At 38.7% G+C, this 18950-nt stretch overlaps 2 protein-coding genes across 7 annotated transcripts in view; one reads left to right on the forward strand and one right to left on the reverse strand.

Moving 5' to 3' along the window:
- The window catches only part of HPS3 (HPS3 biogenesis of lysosomal organelles complex 2 subunit 1), a 41072-nt gene extending 38645 nt beyond the window's left edge, over nt 1-2427 (forward strand). For all 5 annotated transcript variants that reach the window (XR_015158746.1, XR_015158788.1, XR_015158772.1 and 2 more), the window contains exon 17: nt 1606-2427. Coding sequence is in view for 2 of the 5 variants with exons in the window: in XM_086387323.1 (XP_086243449.1) it covers nt 1606-1733 (128 nt within the window). In the remaining 3 variants the exon portion in view is untranslated. The remainder of the gene's footprint in view (nt 1-1605) is intronic.
- The window catches only part of CP (ceruloplasmin), a 60332-nt gene that overhangs the window by 9213 nt on the left and 32169 nt on the right, over nt 1-18950 (reverse strand). Inside the window, exons 13-19 of one of the 2 annotated variants that reach the window (XM_086387131.1) lie at nt 17424-17563; nt 16132-16260; nt 12650-12756; nt 10903-11119; nt 10106-10245; nt 8866-9028; nt 3571-3984 (exon numbers count right to left, since the gene is read on the reverse strand). In XM_086387131.1, the coding sequence (XP_086243257.1) occupies nt 3968-3984; nt 8866-9028; nt 10106-10245; nt 10903-11119; nt 12650-12756; nt 16132-16260; nt 17424-17563 (913 nt within the window). In that variant the 3' untranslated portion in view covers nt 3571-3967. Of the gene's footprint in view, nt 1-3570; nt 3985-8865; nt 9029-10105; nt 10246-10902; nt 11120-12649; nt 12757-16131; nt 16261-17423; nt 17564-18950 lie in introns of those variants that run through there. The other variant, XM_086387110.1, reaches the window with a different exon arrangement.

The raw sequence follows: 18950 nt of genomic DNA on the forward strand, positions 1-18950 counted from the left end.
GAAGAGGAGAATAGGGCAGTGGCAAGATTTTTGTTGGCTCTATAATTACAGTGGTTCCCAAATCAGTTTTTATATATGTAGGTTATTCTTACAGGTTCCACATTTAGACCAAATAAACTAGTTTAATAGGAAAGTGTTGATAATTCATGTGTTTTGCAAGTTAGTAGTTATTGTTTATTAAGATTCTATTTCATGTCAGTATGTCAGATTGCATCATTGTCTTTAAAATAATTCTCTACGGACTCCAGAAGCTAGTAGGTGGTACCACTGCATGATAGATGAGGAATCTGAGACTCAGGAGTGTGACCTTCTCAGAGTCACCCAGGGCGTAAGTTGAAGAGTGATCCCTGCCCAAGTCTGCCTTGATTCCAGAGCCAGGGATCTTTTTCACATGTTCCTGTCATACCATTCACTAACTTTTTAGCAACAAGAGCATGTCATTCCTTTGTGTAAGGGGTGATTTAGCTTGTGTATATTGGACAGCTGGCTTTGAATGGACCCACACATACCTGACCAGAAATTTTTATATTTCAGTTACTCTGCAAATAGGATAAGTGGTAGGCATATAAAAATCAGAGAATGGCACTGCAGAAGGTTTAGAAACATTGTTCTTAAATGTCATTCCCTTTTCTTCCCAGCAGAGGGCGTGTATCAAGAAAAATAGAGTCGTAAAATTAGTTACCTTTGTAAAAATGTTTACCAATTTCCTTAATATTTAATATTCATTATAACACATTTTGCAGTTTGAGAAAAAAAGTAAATAGTCTTGAAAACAGATTTATGCTTATTAACATGAAAATCCCAATAGAGAGGAACAGATTTAGGAAAATGGCATCTAACAGTTAGGGCTTCCCACATAGCTCAAACGGTAAAGTGCCTACCCACAATGCGGGAGACCTGGGTTCGATCCCTGGGTGGGCACAATCCCCTGGAGAAAGAAATGGCAACCCACTCCAGTACTCTTGCCTGGAAAATTCCATGGACAAAGGAGCCTGGTAGGCTGTAGTCCATGAGGTCACAAAGAGTGGGACACAACTGAGCAGCTTGACTTTCACTTTCACTTTCATCTAACAGTTAATGCCCTGTGTGTGTGTGTGTGTGTGTGTTCGCGTGTGTACGTACGCGTGTGTGCATGCATGCATGCTTAGTCGTGTCTGACTCTTTGTGACCCCATGGACTGTAGCCCGCCAGGCTCCTCTGTCCATGGAATTTCCCAGGCAAGAATACTGTGGTGGGTTGCCATTTCCTACTCCAGCGGATCTTCCCAACCCAGGGATCGAACCCATGTCTCTTGAGTCTCCTGCACTGGCAGACAGGTTCTTTACCACTAGCGCCACGCAGACAGTCTATAAAGGAGCTGCAGTATAGTCTTAACATTAAAAACAGTGTTCAGTTGATTGTATTTTCCTATAAATGATTCTAGAGAGAGTAAATTGTTAGAACTGTAAAGCATTTTTAGATTTAAAAGACTGTTTTTTTTCCCTCTCTCTTACCATAGTTATAACATTTTGCCACCTGAATTAGCTTCTCACTGGTTGAGTGATAAGAGAGTTGGGTGAAAGGCAGAATCTCAGTTCTAACTCAGATATTCTTTCTTACAAACAGAAACACTGTCAGTCGTTGCTGTGGAACTAGAACTAAGGGATTTCTTAAACGTCCTCCCAGAAGATGGCACTGCAGCGTTTTTCTTGCCGTATCTTCTTTACTGCAGTCGAAAGAAATCATTGACTTGAAAGTATCATTTGAAGTGTACCACAATGGCACATGACACTGAATCTTGAAAAGCTGAATGCCATATAAACTATATATATAAAGGATTTTTATATTGAATATGTACATATACTGCAAATGCTTTCAGTCTACTTACCTCAGTGTTATTACTAATTTCATAATTTATGACCTGAGTCCATTTAATTGTCCAGAATGTAAAAAAAGCTACAAGACATTGGAATTCCCTCAAAGAAAGCATATATTTTTAAAGGTAGAGGCTGACTTTTATACCAAGAAACGTCAGTTTACTGTGGTTGGAGCCACGACAGTCTTTTTCGTCCCAGGAACACAAAACAGTTTGTAAGTGTATTCAAAAGAATGTCATTCCAAGCAGTCCAGAACTCAACCTTCTTGATTTTTCCAGATTTTTCTACTGTGTCACTTTTAAAAAACAATAATTTTCCTTGAGAAAGATTTTATTGTTTTCCCACGGTAAAAGATATCAAACTTTATTTTCTTGTTACTTTCAAAGCTCATGCTGAGTTTCTCTGAATCAAATGAAATAAAAGTTTACAAAGCTGACTTTCTTCTTGTCTGGCTACTTATGTAATTTGTTGAATGCATGTCTTTCAGTCAAAGTTTTGTTTCCATTTTTTGTTGATGTGTACTCTTGCTCTTTTAGCTAGAGTGTATGTGAAAAATAAAGAAATATAAAGACCTGTGTCTTCTTTTTTTAGCTTCTTATTCAACAATTTTGAGTCCAAGTTCAGCTCACTGATTGTGTGCTTGACTTTAGTTAAGACTGGGCGAAAATGCTACTCACTTGGTGTTTCTACAACTATATTATGAAAACTTTTCTCATGATGGCAGTGTTTGTTTTTACCAGAATTTAATTTATAGATTATTTCTCAACTCTGTCTTTTTCCAGTTCCAGATTAACATCCTTTTGACTTCAAGGGTTCACAAAATTCAGATAGGGAACACTTTATTTTTAAATGTTTAAATATAAATATTTTATTTTTAAGACATTTTAAATCTTGTTTTATTTTATTTAAAAATTTTTTTAACTAAAAAAAATAAAAAATTTTAACAGCTTTGAAAGTGTTAGTTGTTCATTTGTGTCCAACTTTTGCGACTCCATGGACTGTAACCCACCAGGTTCCTCTGTCCATGGAATTCTCCAGTCAAGAATACTGGAGTGGGTAGCCATTCCCTTCTCCAGGGGATCTTCCTGACCCAGGGATCTAACCCAACTCTTCTACATCGCAGGCATATTCTTTAACTTCTGAGCCACCAGGGAAACTCCTTTAACAGCTTTATTTAGGTATCATTGATATATAATAGCTTCCCAGATATATAATTGATATATAATAGCTTCTAGTGGTAAAGAACCCACTTGCCAATGCAAGAGACCTAAGAGATGCTGGTTCAATCCCTGGGTCGAGAAGATCCTCTGGAGAAGGAAATGGCAATCCACTCCAGTATTCTTGCCTGGGAAAACCCATGGACAGAGCAGCCTGATGGGCTACAGTCCACAGGGTCGCAAAGAGTTAGACACAACTAAAGCAACTTAGCACGCATGACATGAAATAAATGGCACATCTTAGAAGAGTATCTTATTGATTTTTTATGGCTGCTGTAACAAATCATCACAAGCTTAGTGGCTTAAAACAACACAAAATTATCTTATAGTTTTGTAGATTAGAAGTTCAATGTTGGTCTCACTGTTTTGAAATTTTATTATTTTATTTTGTCTTGTTTGATTTTTTATTTTACTTCCTCTACATCTATGCCCCTCTCTCCACTGGTCCATTAGGAATGAAGTCAATAGTACATTAGAAGGATTAATGAGAAGCCAAATTTTGGAAACATTTCATTGAATCTTATTTATTTTTATTGAAATCATTGAATCTTTAATAGTGATCCTTTAAGGACTGTCCAGGACAACATCTAGTCATAGATTTTTTTGTAATACAGTTTTGTAAAGCCCTACCTAATGGTGGTGATATGAATCACTTATATTAATCAGTTATATTACCAGATGTATTCGAGTCAGTTGTGTCAAAATACAGTCTATTGATCTTTAGATATGAAACAGTGTGACAGTTTTCTGCACAAATGTACAACGTGTATTTTCAGTCTTTTTTTTTAACGCGTATAGCCATTCCAAAGTAAGCCTTCTATTCAACACTTTCACATACATTGTTACAAATCATTGTTTTTTCTTTTTTTTCCACTTATCACCAATTTATTTCTTTCATCCAGACTTGATCTCTATAGAAAAAGAAATTTTAAGACCATTATTAAAAAGAGCGTATATCATGCAGTTAAAAAGATTAGCACATGGTGCTTTAAGTGTATTCCAATTTTTAAAGGTTATGTTGTTTAATTATTCTTGATTCATTTATATTTTTCTGCTCTTTATATGTTTAAAACGCACCTCTCATTCTGCTGCTGCTGCTAAGTCGCTTCAGTCGTGTCCGACTGTGCGACCCCATAGACAGCAGCCCACCAGGCTCCCCGTCCCTGGGATTCTCCAGGCAAGAATACTGGAGTGGGGTTGCCGTTTCCTTCTCCAATGCATTAAAGTGAAAGTGAAGTCGCTCAGTCGTGTCTGACTCCTAGCAATCCCATGGACTGCAGCCTACCAGGCTCCTCCGTCCATGGGATTTTCCAGGCAAGAGTACTGGAGTGGGGTGCCGTTGCCTTCTCTGCCTCTCATTCTAGTACTGCTTTACTGAAAGAAAAATTAACTTTCCTTCCCATAAGAACCTTATTAATTATAAAGGGAAAAATAGTCACTTTATAGTAGAGAAACCTGGCAGACGTGTCCTTAATCAAATGCTCAAAATGAACACAACCAGTAACTGAGCAGATCAGCATCTTGTGTCTCATGACGTGCTGAGAAAAACACAATGAATAACCTGAATCTGATCATGAGGAAACCTTGTCGTTTAGTCGCTGAGTCTTGCCTGACCCTTTGCGACCCCGTGGACTGTAGCCCGCCAACCTCCTCTGTCCATGGGATTCTCCAGGCAGGAATACTGGAGTGGGTTGCCATTTCCTTCTCTAGGGGATCTTCCCAACCCAGGGATTGAACCTGCATCTCCTGCATTGCAGGTGTACTCTTTACCACCGAGCCACGTGGGAAGTCCGAGAAAACCTTAGACAAACCAAAACTGAAGGACATTCTACAAAGTGACTGCCCTGTATTTTTTAAAAATGTCAAAATGGTAAAAGGCAAAGACCAAGGAACTGCTCTAGACCAAGGAGACAAGAAGACATGTCAGCCAAACATAGCACATGAATAGGAATTTCTTTTTCTATGAGGAACATGAGTAGAATAATTGAGGAAATGCGAAAAGGGTCCTGATTTTGGTAGGTATACTGTGTTGATAAGAACTGTCTTGTTTTCAGGAAACAGGAGTATATGTATGTATAGTATCTGTAGTCTTTGTGGTTAGGGAGATAGGAGAAAGGATGAGAAAATAGATGATGCTGGGCAAACTTAACATTTGGGGAATCTGGGTTAAAAATATACAGGGATTTTTTTTGTACTGCCCTTGCAACTTTTCTGTAAGTCTGACATGGTGTCCAAAAAAGTCAAAAATTCCTTTTTATTGAGTTAGTATGTGGTTAGATATTTGCCAAGCAGAGCACTGAACTGGATTTGGGCATCTCCTAGAAGTACAGAATATACACTCCCTGTGTATCAGGAACTTAAAACCAAATAAGCTTTTCTCCTCAGACAGCTTCGAGAGGTTATCTGGCTGTTGTGGCAGTGTCAGTTTAAACAAAGTACTGTTTGTATTTATTAGGGGAGGTCTTTATTATGTTTCTTTGGGTAGAGGAAATGAGGCATTACTTTAAGCATGACAGGATATCCAGTTCTTTTCCAATGATATTTTTTCCTTGTGGAGGAAATTGTCTATCTCCCCGTGCATATTACTGAAAAATTTCACTATAACTTGATTTTCTCCCTTGTCTGTGTCATGGGAGGCTGAAATTCTCCTAAGATTTAGAATCAAGGTAGACTTGGCCAAAGCTTTATCAGACTTTCATTTAAAGATAATTCAGACTGACAAATGTGGCTCCCCATTTTTCTGTGAATAATTCAAACCATCTTTTTTGTTCATAATTGCTTCTTTCAATCTTTGAAAAGCCAAATTTCTCTTTAATCTTTTTTTCCAACTCATGTTTTGCCTTCACATTTGCTGTTTGTTCCACAGTTTTTAGCAGGACTTTTTAAAACAGTTTCCCTTTTCCTAACCAAGCAAAGTCACCTCCCTCGTCTCCTCCTGGGCTTATCCTACAAGAGGACTCTCTTCCTTGTCTCTGTTGTGTAGACTTAGCCTATAGCAGCTTTCTCTGCATATCAGGCATTTGCATACTTGAATTTCCAGAATGCCTGCCTCGGTATTCCTTCACTCTGGATTATTTCCCTAAGCAGGGCCATCCTTTCCTGTGGTTTCCATGTGTGCTAATTTTCTTTAAACCGTCTAAAGAAAGGTTTTCTTTCTCATCTCTGACTCTGCCCTGTTCAGCAGTTACTGGCATTACATGCAGTGGTGTTTGTCTGGATCTTTGGTGTTCTGATGCTCTCAGTACCACACTTTGTAATAAAGGGTTTTAATGGAAATAGTTTTTCATATAATGAGGTCTTTGTGTAGGAACAGGAACAGAAAACTTCATTTATACCAGTGAGTAATCTTTCAGTGATTTTTAGTATTTGAAGTATATTTACTTCTATATTTTCTTTCATTTATGTGTTCACTTTTATGCCAGTTTGATGGGGAAGTACAAGGAGTTGTTTTCTCTACATCATTTCGCCTCATTGGATTTGCTGTTGCCAATTCTAACAGTTTTGAACTCAGAAGACTCAGGAAACACCAAAGCCTGCAACCATAAAGCAGGAATTTTCCTTTTTTCTAATCTCAACTTTTAAAGTGGAAAAATATTTAATTTACAATGTTGTGTTAATTTTAGGTGAGTAGCAAAGTGATTCAGATATATATATACGTATATATTTTTTTCAGATTCTTTTCCATGATGGGTTTTTATATTAAGTACAGTATAGGACCTCTGCTATATAATAGGTCCTTGTTTACATATTTTGTATATAGTATTGTGTATATGTTAATCCCAAACTCCTAATTTATCTCCTGCCCCCTCACTTCCCCTTTGGTAACCATAAATTTGTTTTCTATGTCTATGGGTCTGTTTCTGTTTTTTAAGTTCATTTGTATCATTTTTTTATATTCCACACATAAGTGATACCATGATATTTGTCTTTCTCTGACTTAATATGATTATCTCTAGGTCCATCCATGTTGCTTTAAATGAGATTATTTCTTTTTTATGGCTGAGTAATATTCCCGTGTGTGTGTATGTACCACATCTTCTTTATCCATTCCTCTGTCAATGGACATTTAGGTTGGTTCCATGTCTTGGCTATTGTAAACAGTGCTACAGTGAACACTGGGGTGCATGTAACCTTCTGGATCATGGTTTTCTATGGATATATGCCCAGGAGTGGAATTACAGGGTCATGTGGTAGCTCTATTTTAGTTTTTCAAGGAACCTCCATACTGTTCTCCATAGCACCTGCACCAATTTAGATTCCCATAAAAAATGTAGGATAGTTCCTTTTTATCCACACCCTCTCCAGCATTTATTATTTGAGGATTTTTTTGATGATGGCCATTCTGACCAGTATGAGGTGATGTCTCATTATAGTTTTGTTTTGCACTTCTCTAATAATTAGTGATATCGAGCATCTTTTCATGTGCTTGTTGGCTGTCTGTATATCTTCTTTGGAGAAATGTCTGTTTAGATCTTCTGCCCATTTTTTGGATTGGGTTGTTTGGTTTTTGATATTAAGCTGTATGAACTATTTGTATATTTTGGACATTGATCCCTTGTCGGTAGCAGGAATTTACTCTTTATGTAACACATTTCTTTGGTATTTAGTGTTTATCCGTCAAAGGGCTATTTGTTTTTCTGTGATTTTATTGTATGCATGTGCTTACACAGGAGGGAGTGTTCTTGCTGGGATGGGCAGAGCAGGGAATTTACATTTTTTTTTTCCTGGATCATTGCTATGGTCTAATATTTGTGTATCCTCCCCTCACCCATTCATATGTTGAAAGCCTAATGCCCAAGATGATAAAGTCTTTGGGAAGTGGTTAGGTCATGAGGTTGGAGCCCTGGTGAATGGGAATAGAGCCCTTATAAAAGATGCCCTTAGAGAGCTAGCTTGTCCCTTCTGCCATTTGAAGATATAGTGAATCTTTAACCCAGAAAAGGACCCTCACACAGCTGTGTTGACACCCTGATCTCGGGTTAACAGACTCCAGAACGGTCAAAATAAATTTTTGTAACATGAACTTGGGCAAACTTGGGCAAACTCTGGGAGATGCTGAGGGACAGGGAGGTTTGGCATGCTGCAGTCCATGGGATTGCAGAGTCGGACACAACTGGGCGACTGAACAACAATGTATAAGCTACCAGACACAAGAGTGTATAAGCTACCCAGTCTGGTATTTTGTTACAACAAAATGGACTGAGTTTTGTTAACCGGTGGACTGAGTTTTGTTAACCGGTTTTTGTTACAACAAAACTTAGCCTGAATGGACTAAGACAGTCATTGTCAAACAATAATCAGTAATGCCTCCCCTTCCCACAGAAGCACAGAAAGACTCTGTTCTGCCTGATTGACTATTTGAAATTATATTTGTTATATGAGGTTGGTGGGGGGCTTTTTCCTGTACCAGTTACTACCTAGAAAAAAAAGTGAATGTTTTCTATTTAAAAAGACATTAAATTTTAAATGTGCCTTTTGTTAAATCACAACTACTCTCTTACACATGTCAGTTTTAGGACTGTGGATTACACTGCATCAAATTGGTGTCAATTTGTATTACTCAAGAAACTATTGGTGCTGTATCAGTACCAGCTATCAGAAGATAAGCAGTGTCCCACAGCATTTAACAGTTAAAAAAAAAAAAAAAAGAATCCTGCTTGGAGGTAGAGAAAGAAGAAATCAGGGTAGCAAATTCACAAATGTTTCATTTGGGAGCAAGTATACAGACGAAATTGTGCATCTTAATTATATTCATGACATATGCCTTCTAGAATCACTAAGTGAATACTCACCTTCGTTTGGTAGAACGGTGTAAGTAGTTTCCATTCCGGCATGAATGTGGTCGGTCACATGGCAGTGGAGTAACCAGATTCCAGGTGTTTTTGGAGTCATTTCTAAGGTTTGGTATGTCCCAGGGAAGAGGTCAAATACATCAGAAGTATAAACGCCCCTGTGCTTAATTAGAAAAATGACCAGTATTGTATATAATCTTTATTATACGAGAGAGTTCATTCAAATAATCTTTCATTGGCCAATTCAGGGATATTAGAAAAATGACTAAATCCATTAAAAAAAGAAAGAGACCCAGCGTATTTCTGTGCGTAATACAAAGATATGTGATCTTTGCTAAACCCTTGGCACAATGGACCAATAAATGGATGTGAAGGAAAGATGTGATAAAAGTGAGTTCAGCAGTCAGTAACACCTCACTGTTCTGTCTTTTTATCAGAGCACTGGAGTTACACAAGGGAATTTAGCCATGACCTCATTTCAGTCTTAATATCACTCTTGCTAAACCTATCCTAGATGAGCTGACTGACTGTGAAACTTTAAGACTGGTGGGTAGTGAGGGGAGTAGGAAAGGAGGCCAGTGGAGAAGCCAAGACTGGGAGCAGTTCAGGTAGAGTCTTGACAGAGTACTTGGGATTTCTACAGGGATGGAACTGAAAGTCTGCTAAGGAATAAAACAAAAAGTGGTAATAAAATGGTTCTGTACTGTGCTTTGTGGTAGCTTCTGAATTTTCTACATTAACTCAAAGGTAAGACAAAAGCATTTCCAAAAGGATTGTATATTCCTGCTGAAACCAGTGCTGGGTGAGAAGTCAAAGTGGGATTGAGACCTGGGAACCAATCAATTGTTGGACACCAAACTGCTGATCTTGTTCATTTCAGGCTATTTACAATCCAGAACTTAGAACAGGCAAAGGTTATAATAAAGTCTGTTGTTTCTACTCTCTAATCCATCATTACGTGAACATTCCTACCCGCTCTGCTAATGATTCTATTCCAATACCTTGTCCATAGATATGTGAGCAGAACTCTAAGAAAAGCCAGTAAAAACTAAATCCAAGGGAAAGCCCAAGGTGTAACAAAGGTTGGGAATGCCAGTTGAAATAGCTGTGTGCCACACTCTTTGAAAATAATTTGTCTGTTGAAACCTTAAACTTTTCTTAAGTCTGAGGAAATATAGCCTTCATTTGCATTAAAGCATTTTCAAATAGAGCAGGAATAACGACTGTGGTTGGCCCTTACCTGGTATTGGAAGCTGTGGCCATGGAAATGTACCGAGTGCAAGTCTACTTCATTGCCCATTCCCATCAGATACCAGTTGACTTCATCTCCCACATGCATCGTGAGGCCTTGCAGGTTCCCAAACATTCTTCCATTAATAGCTGGGGGAAAATACACGTTTTTATTGCCTTCCAGGATATGTTAAACCAACAGCTATTTCACAGAAAAGAGGTTTTTGAGGTTAATGTGCTGTGCTGTGCTAAGTTGCTTCAGTCATGTCCAACTCTTTGCAACCCTATGGACCATAGCCTGCCAGGCTCCTCTGTCCATAGGATTCTCCAGGCGGGAATACTGAAGTGGGTTGCCATGCCCTCCTCCAGGGGATCTTCATGACCCAGGGATCAAACCCAAGTCTCTTACGTCTTCTACATTGGCAGGTGGATTGTTTACCACTAGTGCCACTTGGGAAACCCCATTTGGTTAATATATGGGATCTTTTTTTACGTAATAGAACTTATTTCACTACAGATAAGGGAAATGGGTACTTTAAGATCAATAACACCACACTGCTTTTCTAGTCACTTAGCACCAAAAGTCTTCTTAGGTTTGAGTGTAAGAAGGAGTGAGACTTTGGAGTTGCGAGAGAAGTTGATTGATGATTTTGAATATAGCCCCCTTTTTGCTTTGAATAGAATTCTTTCACATGCAAGTGTGGCAGAAGTGGTTTATTATAAAATAAAACAAATGAATAGTTTCCCAAGTAATTTTATTTGAAAGAAGAAAAGCAAAAAAGTAAGTTTTAGAATAATGTACCATACCATGCATTTTATTGCTTTCCATGAATTCCTCATTGGCTTTGTCTACTTTCTCAGGGTGATCAGAGTATGTTTTGATATTGTCATCTAAGTACCAAGATTCATTCTCATCAAAAACAAGAAACAGAAGGGAAAATTCCAGTTTCTTTATGGGATTGAATACTTTCAAATAGTGCTTCCGACAAACAATCAGTGGGCCAATTAATCCACTAAAGAGATCCTGAAACCAAGCAAAAACTTAGTTGTCTTTGAGATACAGGTTGGGATTTCAGAGAACTGGGACCTTATCCCCCGTGACCTCAGGATTTTAAGTAGCACTTAAAGTAAGTACTACTTGAAGTAGTAAATCTACTACTTAAGTCAGAGACTGATATAACTAGTAGACTTTGCCCAATGTGGTTCAGTCAAGTCAGTAACTTTCCACTTGGAGTAAATTGGAACAAGGGTGAGTCATAGGTAGGCTGTGTGGTTGATGGTGCAAGTAACAGAAAGGTGTTGCAAAGGCCAAATATTGGCTCAAGTAATGAGCAGCAGTTGAATACAACCCCAAATGAACAGTGCTCGTTTGCCTATTCCATAACCTAGGCACTATGCCAGTCATTAAAAGCCAGACAGGAAACAAATCCCCTGCCTTCAGGAACTCAATCTAGTAGGGAAAACAGATGAATAGAAGAAATGACCCACTTTCTGCAGTGGAGGTACATAAAATGATAATGAACATGGGGAAGATTGTAATGGACTTAAAGTACAAGAAGTTTGGTTTGACTGGGCTTCAGTAATGCAGATTTGATCTTAAATGGCCTTTGAGCTGTACTATGTTAGGCATTTTAGATTTTGTCTTGTGGGTCATAAGTAGCCATTGAAAAATTGAACATGGAGTGGCAGTATATTTACATTTTAAACCAGTGATCCTAGTGGTAGAGTGAAGGAAGGCTTGGATGGGGAAAAGACTGGAGACCAGGAGGCCACTGCAGTAGTTGAGGAAAATTAATAGCACCTGATCTGTGCAGATAAGAAGGAATGGACAGAGCTCTGTGTTGGTGAGCAAATTGCTTAGGTGAGCCAAGGGTAAGAGTTAGATATTCTATATCCAGGGTTCTAGCTTGAACAAATGACTAGGTTTGTTTCTTGTGCTATTTATCACAACTGAGAATACAAGAAGAAAGAGTTGGATGAAGACCTCAGGTTCTGTTGTAGAGTTGCCGAGTTTCTGTGCCCGTGGAACATGCTGGTAAAGGTGTTCAATACGCAGGTATATAGACAGGTCTGGAACTCAGAAGAGAGATTTGGACTAGAGGCTTAATTCAGCAAAAGAGTCTTGGTACATGTTCTGATTTTTAGTTGTTGAGGGCTTTTTGGCTTCAAAATATTTAATCAAACAGCAGCTTTAGCTATGCTGATTGAATGTTGACATCAGCACTTTTATTACCATGTAATAATAGAACTCTGAAATCATATACCTCAGTTCTTTGAGTTTAATATATTTACATATCAAAAGGGAAATAAGATACTGTATTAATATTTAATTCTGTGATATCCTTAATCAGCAGTTATAAGGTTGATACATTTATAACTGTAAATGTATAACCTTAAACCATAAAAAAGAAAAGCTGAAATGAATTGCAGAGCAGCTTACTTTCCTGTGATTTTTAACATAGAATTGGACCACAGGAAAACCCTAACCTCATCTTCCTTCAATTGTGTGTCTATTTTGGGAGTCTGCACAAAACACAAATGATTTAAAGTTTACCTTAACCCGATCCACAGTTGAATAGTAAACCCATGGAATACAAGGAGAATCATCCCTTCCAGCTCCAGATCTTTCTGGGATTTTCCATATGTAAGTGCGAGTTTCACCTAAATTAATCAAGTGTTAACGTATGTAGTTACATTTGATATGTGCTTGATACATGTATTTCAAGTTGTTATCAAAGCCTTGAAAAACAGTGACCCAGAAACTGGGAATGTCACAAAGTAATTCATTTAAAAAAGTAGAAGTATTCAAAGTTGTTTACAAGAATTTAGTTTTACTAGAAGGAAACATAATAACCTTCATTATCTCAAAGATGATGAAAGTCAGGAGCACACAAGATATTTGCTCTAAGATATAGAGGTAATAAATAGCAAAAAGTACAACTTAGATCACAGGCATCCCAATGCCAAGATCTGTGACTCTCTGTTACTATTTATGGCTTCTCAGAAAATAGGCAGAAGTTTCAATGTCTCCAATGATGAGAAGAATATTAAAAAGAAAATTGTTACACCTCTGACCTAAAGGATAATGAAACTAACAATTAAAAAATAATTTTTCTAAATAAATTCTGTTTGAATTTGAAAAATAAAGAATTTAGTTTTAAAAACACCTATAAGACACACTTTAATATCATCTTTGTTGGTTGTGAATTAACTAGCCTTGACACAGAAGCCACATCACAAAGCTAAGAGATGAGAATTTCAATATCAAAATTTGTAAAAACTTTGCAACGGAACTTTCCTTCATCTGGAGTCTGTATTTTAAATTTATTTATTTTCTTATTGAAGGATAATTGCTTTACAGAATTTTGCTGCTTTCTGTCAAACCTCAACATGAATCAGCCATAGGTATACATATATCCCCTCCCTTTTGAAACTCTCTCCCATCTCCCTGCCCATCCCACCCCTCTAGGTTGACGTAGAGCCCCTGTTTGAGTTTCCTGAGCCAAACAGCAAATTCCCGTTGGCTATCTATTTTACATATGGTAATGTAAGTTTCCATGTTACTGTGTTTTTCTAATACACTTTTCTCTTTTCAGCTCTCAAATAAGAGTGCTAACCTCTTCCCTACCGTCTTCTCTGTGTCTGTGTTTCTGGACTGCCCTTGTGTAACTCCTTCAGTTTCACCACCACCTGCCTTTTCTCTTTTATCACCATTATCGTCAGTGATTTCAGTTTCTGGCAAGGAGTCATCAGACCTCTTGATCTCATGGGTCACTGACCTGTCGGTGACCTCTCTTGTCTGCCCCCTTCTGTCATACCATACACTGTTCCGTTCCAACTGTGCCACACACAGGACATGACCACACCCTGGACCTTCACACTTTGAAGACAGCCAGTTGCTCCACCCTCCTATCTTACCAACATCTTTACCATCTTCCATTTGCTCTGGGCCCCTCTCCAACCTGATCTTTGCTGCCAGTCACCGCAGGGCTTCCTGCACAACTGCTCACAAGACCCTGACTTGCAGCCATGGCCACTTACTGTCCACTCTATTTATCCAGATCTCACCATTATATATTCCTGCTGTCAGAGTTTAGTTAACTGGAATCTGACAAACCTTTACTAGGGAATCAAGCAGGACGTAGGGATAATGTTAGAGGATATGGCAGACTTTTTTTCCTTTTTAGTCAAGTCCTCCATTTTACCTGCTCCTGTGTCCTCACCCTTTTGTAAGCAGAACATTTCACTGAGAATATAAAGCATAGATTCATTACCTGAACATATTGTCTTTTCATTAAACTCCTATTCTCATAAGCCAGAAAATAGCATTTTATTCTCTTCTTCCTTCCCTGCCCCAACCTGCTCTGCCATAAATGGTCAATACTCAAACCTTGGGCTTTCCTGGACTCCACCTTTCCTAACATTCCCTAATGACCACTCTTTCAGCAGGTCCTTTTAACACCACCTTTAAAATATTGGGTTAGCCAGGCATTCTGTAAGATATTACAGAAAAACCTGAATGAAATTTTTGGCCAACCTGATAGACCCAGAATACAACTAACCACTTCAACTGCTTCTACCTGGGTCCAACTAATTTTTTACCCAAATTATTGGGATGGTCCCCTGCTCACTTCAGTCGTATCTGACTCTGTGCGACCCCATAAACGGCAGCCCACCAGGCTCCCCCCGTCCCTGGGATTCTCCAGGCGAGAACACTGGAGTGGGTTGCCGTTTCCTTCTCCAATGCATGAAAGTGAAAAGTGAAAGTGAAATCATTCAGTCGTGTCCAACCCTCAGCGACCCCGTGGACTGCAGCCTACCAGGCTCCTCCGTCCATGGGATTTTCCAGGCAAGAGTACTGGAGTGGGGTGCCATTGCCTTCTCCGGGATGGTCCCCTAACCAACCCTTGATTTCTACCCTTATCCCCTACAGTCACTTATTCACGTACCAGCCAGACCAGTCCTTTAAAAACTATTCATCAGATCATCACTCTTCAACCTAACCCTCACATGGGATTTCAGAATGAAATACAACATTGTAACCACGGCCTCTGAGGTCCCCCTCGCTCCTCCTGCACCTGGCTCCCTGCCCTGCCTGGATCCCATCTCCTCACATTCTGCCCCTGTTTACTCTGCCCTGGCCTCTGGCCTCCACGCTGTTCCTCAGACACACCAAGTCTGCTTCCATCTCAGGACCTAGAATGCTCTCTGTCTCCAACTCCCTGTGACTCATTACTTCTCATCGTTTATGTGTCTTTACCAGTGGCCCCTCCTCAAAGACCTCTTGACCAACCCCCCTGCCCCCCCTCACCTAAAATAGCACCCTTGTTATTTACTGTCTCTCATCCGTCTTAATCTTTTTTATAGCACTTTCTACGACTTGATATTATATCTATATTTATTTGCTGTTTATCTTGGAAGAATATGAGGATCATGTGGGCAGAGCTTTTTATTTCTGTTTCCTTGTATTGACAAGACCAACTCTAGAGAGTATTTTTTCTCACTTGATAAATTTGAGAACTGCTAAGTTACTGAGAAATGGCCCTTTCCTTGAAGCCAACTTTCGAATGAATAGAAGAAAGTTATAGTTCTTATTAAAGAAAATGCATATTTATATATTTAATCGATTGCAGTTTTTAACTCTGAATTAAAGAGACATTTAGTAAGCCAGATATTGGACTAAGATTTAAAGTTCCAAATGGCAGCCTCTGCCCTTAGGACCCTGTCTTTGGATAGAGGCATGGAAACAGTCAGCCACGTGGTAGGTGCTGTCCAGGATGTATTCTAGCTGAGCCTGCAGAGATCATCTCTGCTGATGCAACCTTGAGTATGTGTTCAGAACCATCAGATTCTTTTCCTTACAATTCTGTGGATTTTTAAACTTTTGGTATGTGTATACATTCACACAGATGCAACTGCCTTTGTGCCCTCTTAGCCACCTCCTTCACTCCCTCAAGACGCACTCATCTGGATAGCAGTTGTTTGTGGAAAGCTGTAAAGTCTACTAAAACATATCCCTCCCCCTACCATGAATACCTGGTGCAGTGGGAGTCACTGTAGAACTCTCTGTTTTCACCCCATGGGCATGTATTGAATAGGGCCTTGTGGCCATGTTTTTAAAGATAATATTAACTTTGTCTCCAACATTCGCATGAAGTTGTGGACCTGGGAAAAGTGAAAAGGAAGACTGGCTTATATACCCATCAGATTGGAAGCTCTAACTCAGGTAACTTTTTTTAAGTCATTAAGGATGTTGTTTTTGTTTTTCCCCTCCGGCTTCATGCAGTTGTACTCTTGGATTGATACCTGGTCCCTGACGATTCAGGATAAAAACACTAGTTATGGCTGTCTCTAAAGATAGAGACTATGGGTGTATCTCTAATCAAGGGTCCTAGGGGAGGTTTTAGCCTGAAATTTCCTGCAGGATAGTGGCCTAATCATAGCCATCAGCTGTGACCCTACCCTGGCCGGGAGTCATTTCTCATCATCAGAACTTCTAGCCCTTCCTGTGAATTAAGGACAGTGCTGCCTTTGAAAGGATGGGTGGGGTAGCCATCCCATTCCTGCCTTCTAGCCAATTTTAGCTTCTCTCCTGACAAAAAATTTCTGTGACCCAACAACAATGCCACTCTTCCTTGGGTGTCTTACTCCTGGGACTGAGGATAAGAAAGTCCAGGGAATTCTGTTAGTGGGTTTCGGAGTAGCTTCCCCTGCACTTGACAGTTTTCAAGAATATTCCCAAGACCAGTGTTGGAGAAGTTCTTAGACTTTCGGTCCTAAAGTGATTCCTGAAAAATTGAAGGCAACTTTCCCCTGGCTGTGTGCATCATAACACTTTTTTCCTTTTCCTTATTTGCTTGTTTATATGTATATTTCTTCTTGAGGTTAATCATTTACTTCTTAATTTTAAAAGTAAATAGCTATGATTTATTTTTGGTGGACTAGAAAAATGGAGAATTTGGTTAAGAATCTCTGTAGAAAGGGATCTCTAGCAATTTCATCAAAACTACAGGCATCAATTTGATAAACACCAAATATATATAATTCTATTAGTAAATGGGATATAATGCCATTGTTTCTGACAGAAATAAGTAATATTTTCTTTTTTTGTAATATTTTCTTATGCAATATTTTTATTAAGTATAGGCTTCTCATTGTATTAAGTAGCTTCTGTTTTTTATTTTTATAAATGAGTAAATAAAAAATTCATTTTATGAATGACATTAATATATGAACTAAGAACATTAAGCCCATAGACAGGGACTGACTCACCACACAGAGCACCATATCACCAACCCACACCTGATAAACTGGAGCTAGGACAGTACCTAGAATCCCCAGGTGTTCTTCTTCACCTTTTCTCTCCACAGGAACTTGAAATGTGCTGTCAGTGAATTGCCGATACACAACTTTCTTGTACTTGGAGCCTATGTAAAATTCTTCCTTATCTAAAAATGCATTTGAAAGACTAAACACACATACAATTAAGGTTAGTATTTGGCTTAAGAAAAGTGAAAGTTGAGTTTTAAATTTTGAATAAAAATAGTTTTCATTATGCTAGTTTTTAATATCACTGTCCCATTTGAACAAGAAAGAAGAAGACTAGCAATAAACAAGTGTCTCCAATAAAAAACAATAGTAAAATAAAAAACAAAATAGCCCCACCAAAAACAGGTGTGGTAGAAAGTCTAGCTAGTCTTTACACCTAGCTAGCAGTGGAGCCCTAGGAGTCCTGGCCCTGACTGTCACCAGCTAAAATGACCTCCAGCTACTCATTGCCTGTTGGAGCCTCCATTTCTTCACCTCTAAAATGAGGTATTCAGTGAGGTTGTCTCTAAGGTTACTTTATGGCTCTGAAATGTTATGAGTCCAGATTTCATCAGTGAAGTGTTCTCTGGTTACTGTAGTATTTTTAGACTATAGGAACAGAGTGGCCCTTTTATCCATCCATTCCCTTGATCTAAAGCTTTCACTGACTCCTAATGACTGTATATTTTGACAGTTATACCTTAATCACTGAAATAGCTATCTACTCCCTTCCATCACAAATCATACTCTTGGGCTTCCCTGGTGGTCCAGTGGCTAAGACTCCATGCTTCCGAAGTAGGGAGCCCAGGTTCAATCCCTGTCCAGGGAACTAGATCCCATATGCCACAACTGAAAGATCTTGCATGCCGCAACTAAGACCCAGGGCAGCCAAATAAAAACAAACAACAAACATCCCCCAAGAAATCATACTTCTCATGGCAGTCAAACTAACCAGCTAGGCATCATTTAGCTGCAAGTTACCAGTCATGTTGTACACCTCAGCTCTGAACACGTTCCACCCCAATCTCTTAAATCATATCCCCCAAGGGTTAGTGCCTGATGAGAGATGGTAAAGGGGAGAGTACTTGGCAAAGTATAGAAGAGCTATACGTAGAAGTGTCAGGTGATGTGTCTCTAAATGTATTGTTTCTGAAGCTCCAATAACCAGCCTTTATTTACACTTATTCACTGAACTCACTTTTATATTTTCATAGTGTACATGTTATTGGTAGTTTTGAACCATATTTTCCTGTAAGTTCTTGTAGGGCAGAGACCATATCTGCTCTAGTGCCCTCAAGAATTTAAAATATGCTTCCATACATAATAGTTTGAAAAATATGAAGTAACTGATTACTAGACTCATAATAAAATCTTTGGAAGAAACATAAGCAACAAATGGTTAGTAAAGAAAATTATTTTAGCTCTGAATGTAGGCATTAATTTTGGTTTAAGTTTGAAAACAATGACAGGAGTATGCAGGTATGAGAAGACAGTCTAACAGAAAAGAGAGTAAGATGAATGACTACAAAGAATCAAAGGAGATCAAT

Source organism: Bos grunniens, chromosome 1, assembly GCF_055505025.1.
Source record: "Bos grunniens cultivar Pamir isolate PY7600 chromosome 1, Bosgru_T2T1.0, whole genome shotgun sequence".
Taxonomy (NCBI): domain Eukaryota; kingdom Metazoa; phylum Chordata; class Mammalia; order Artiodactyla; family Bovidae; genus Bos; species Bos grunniens.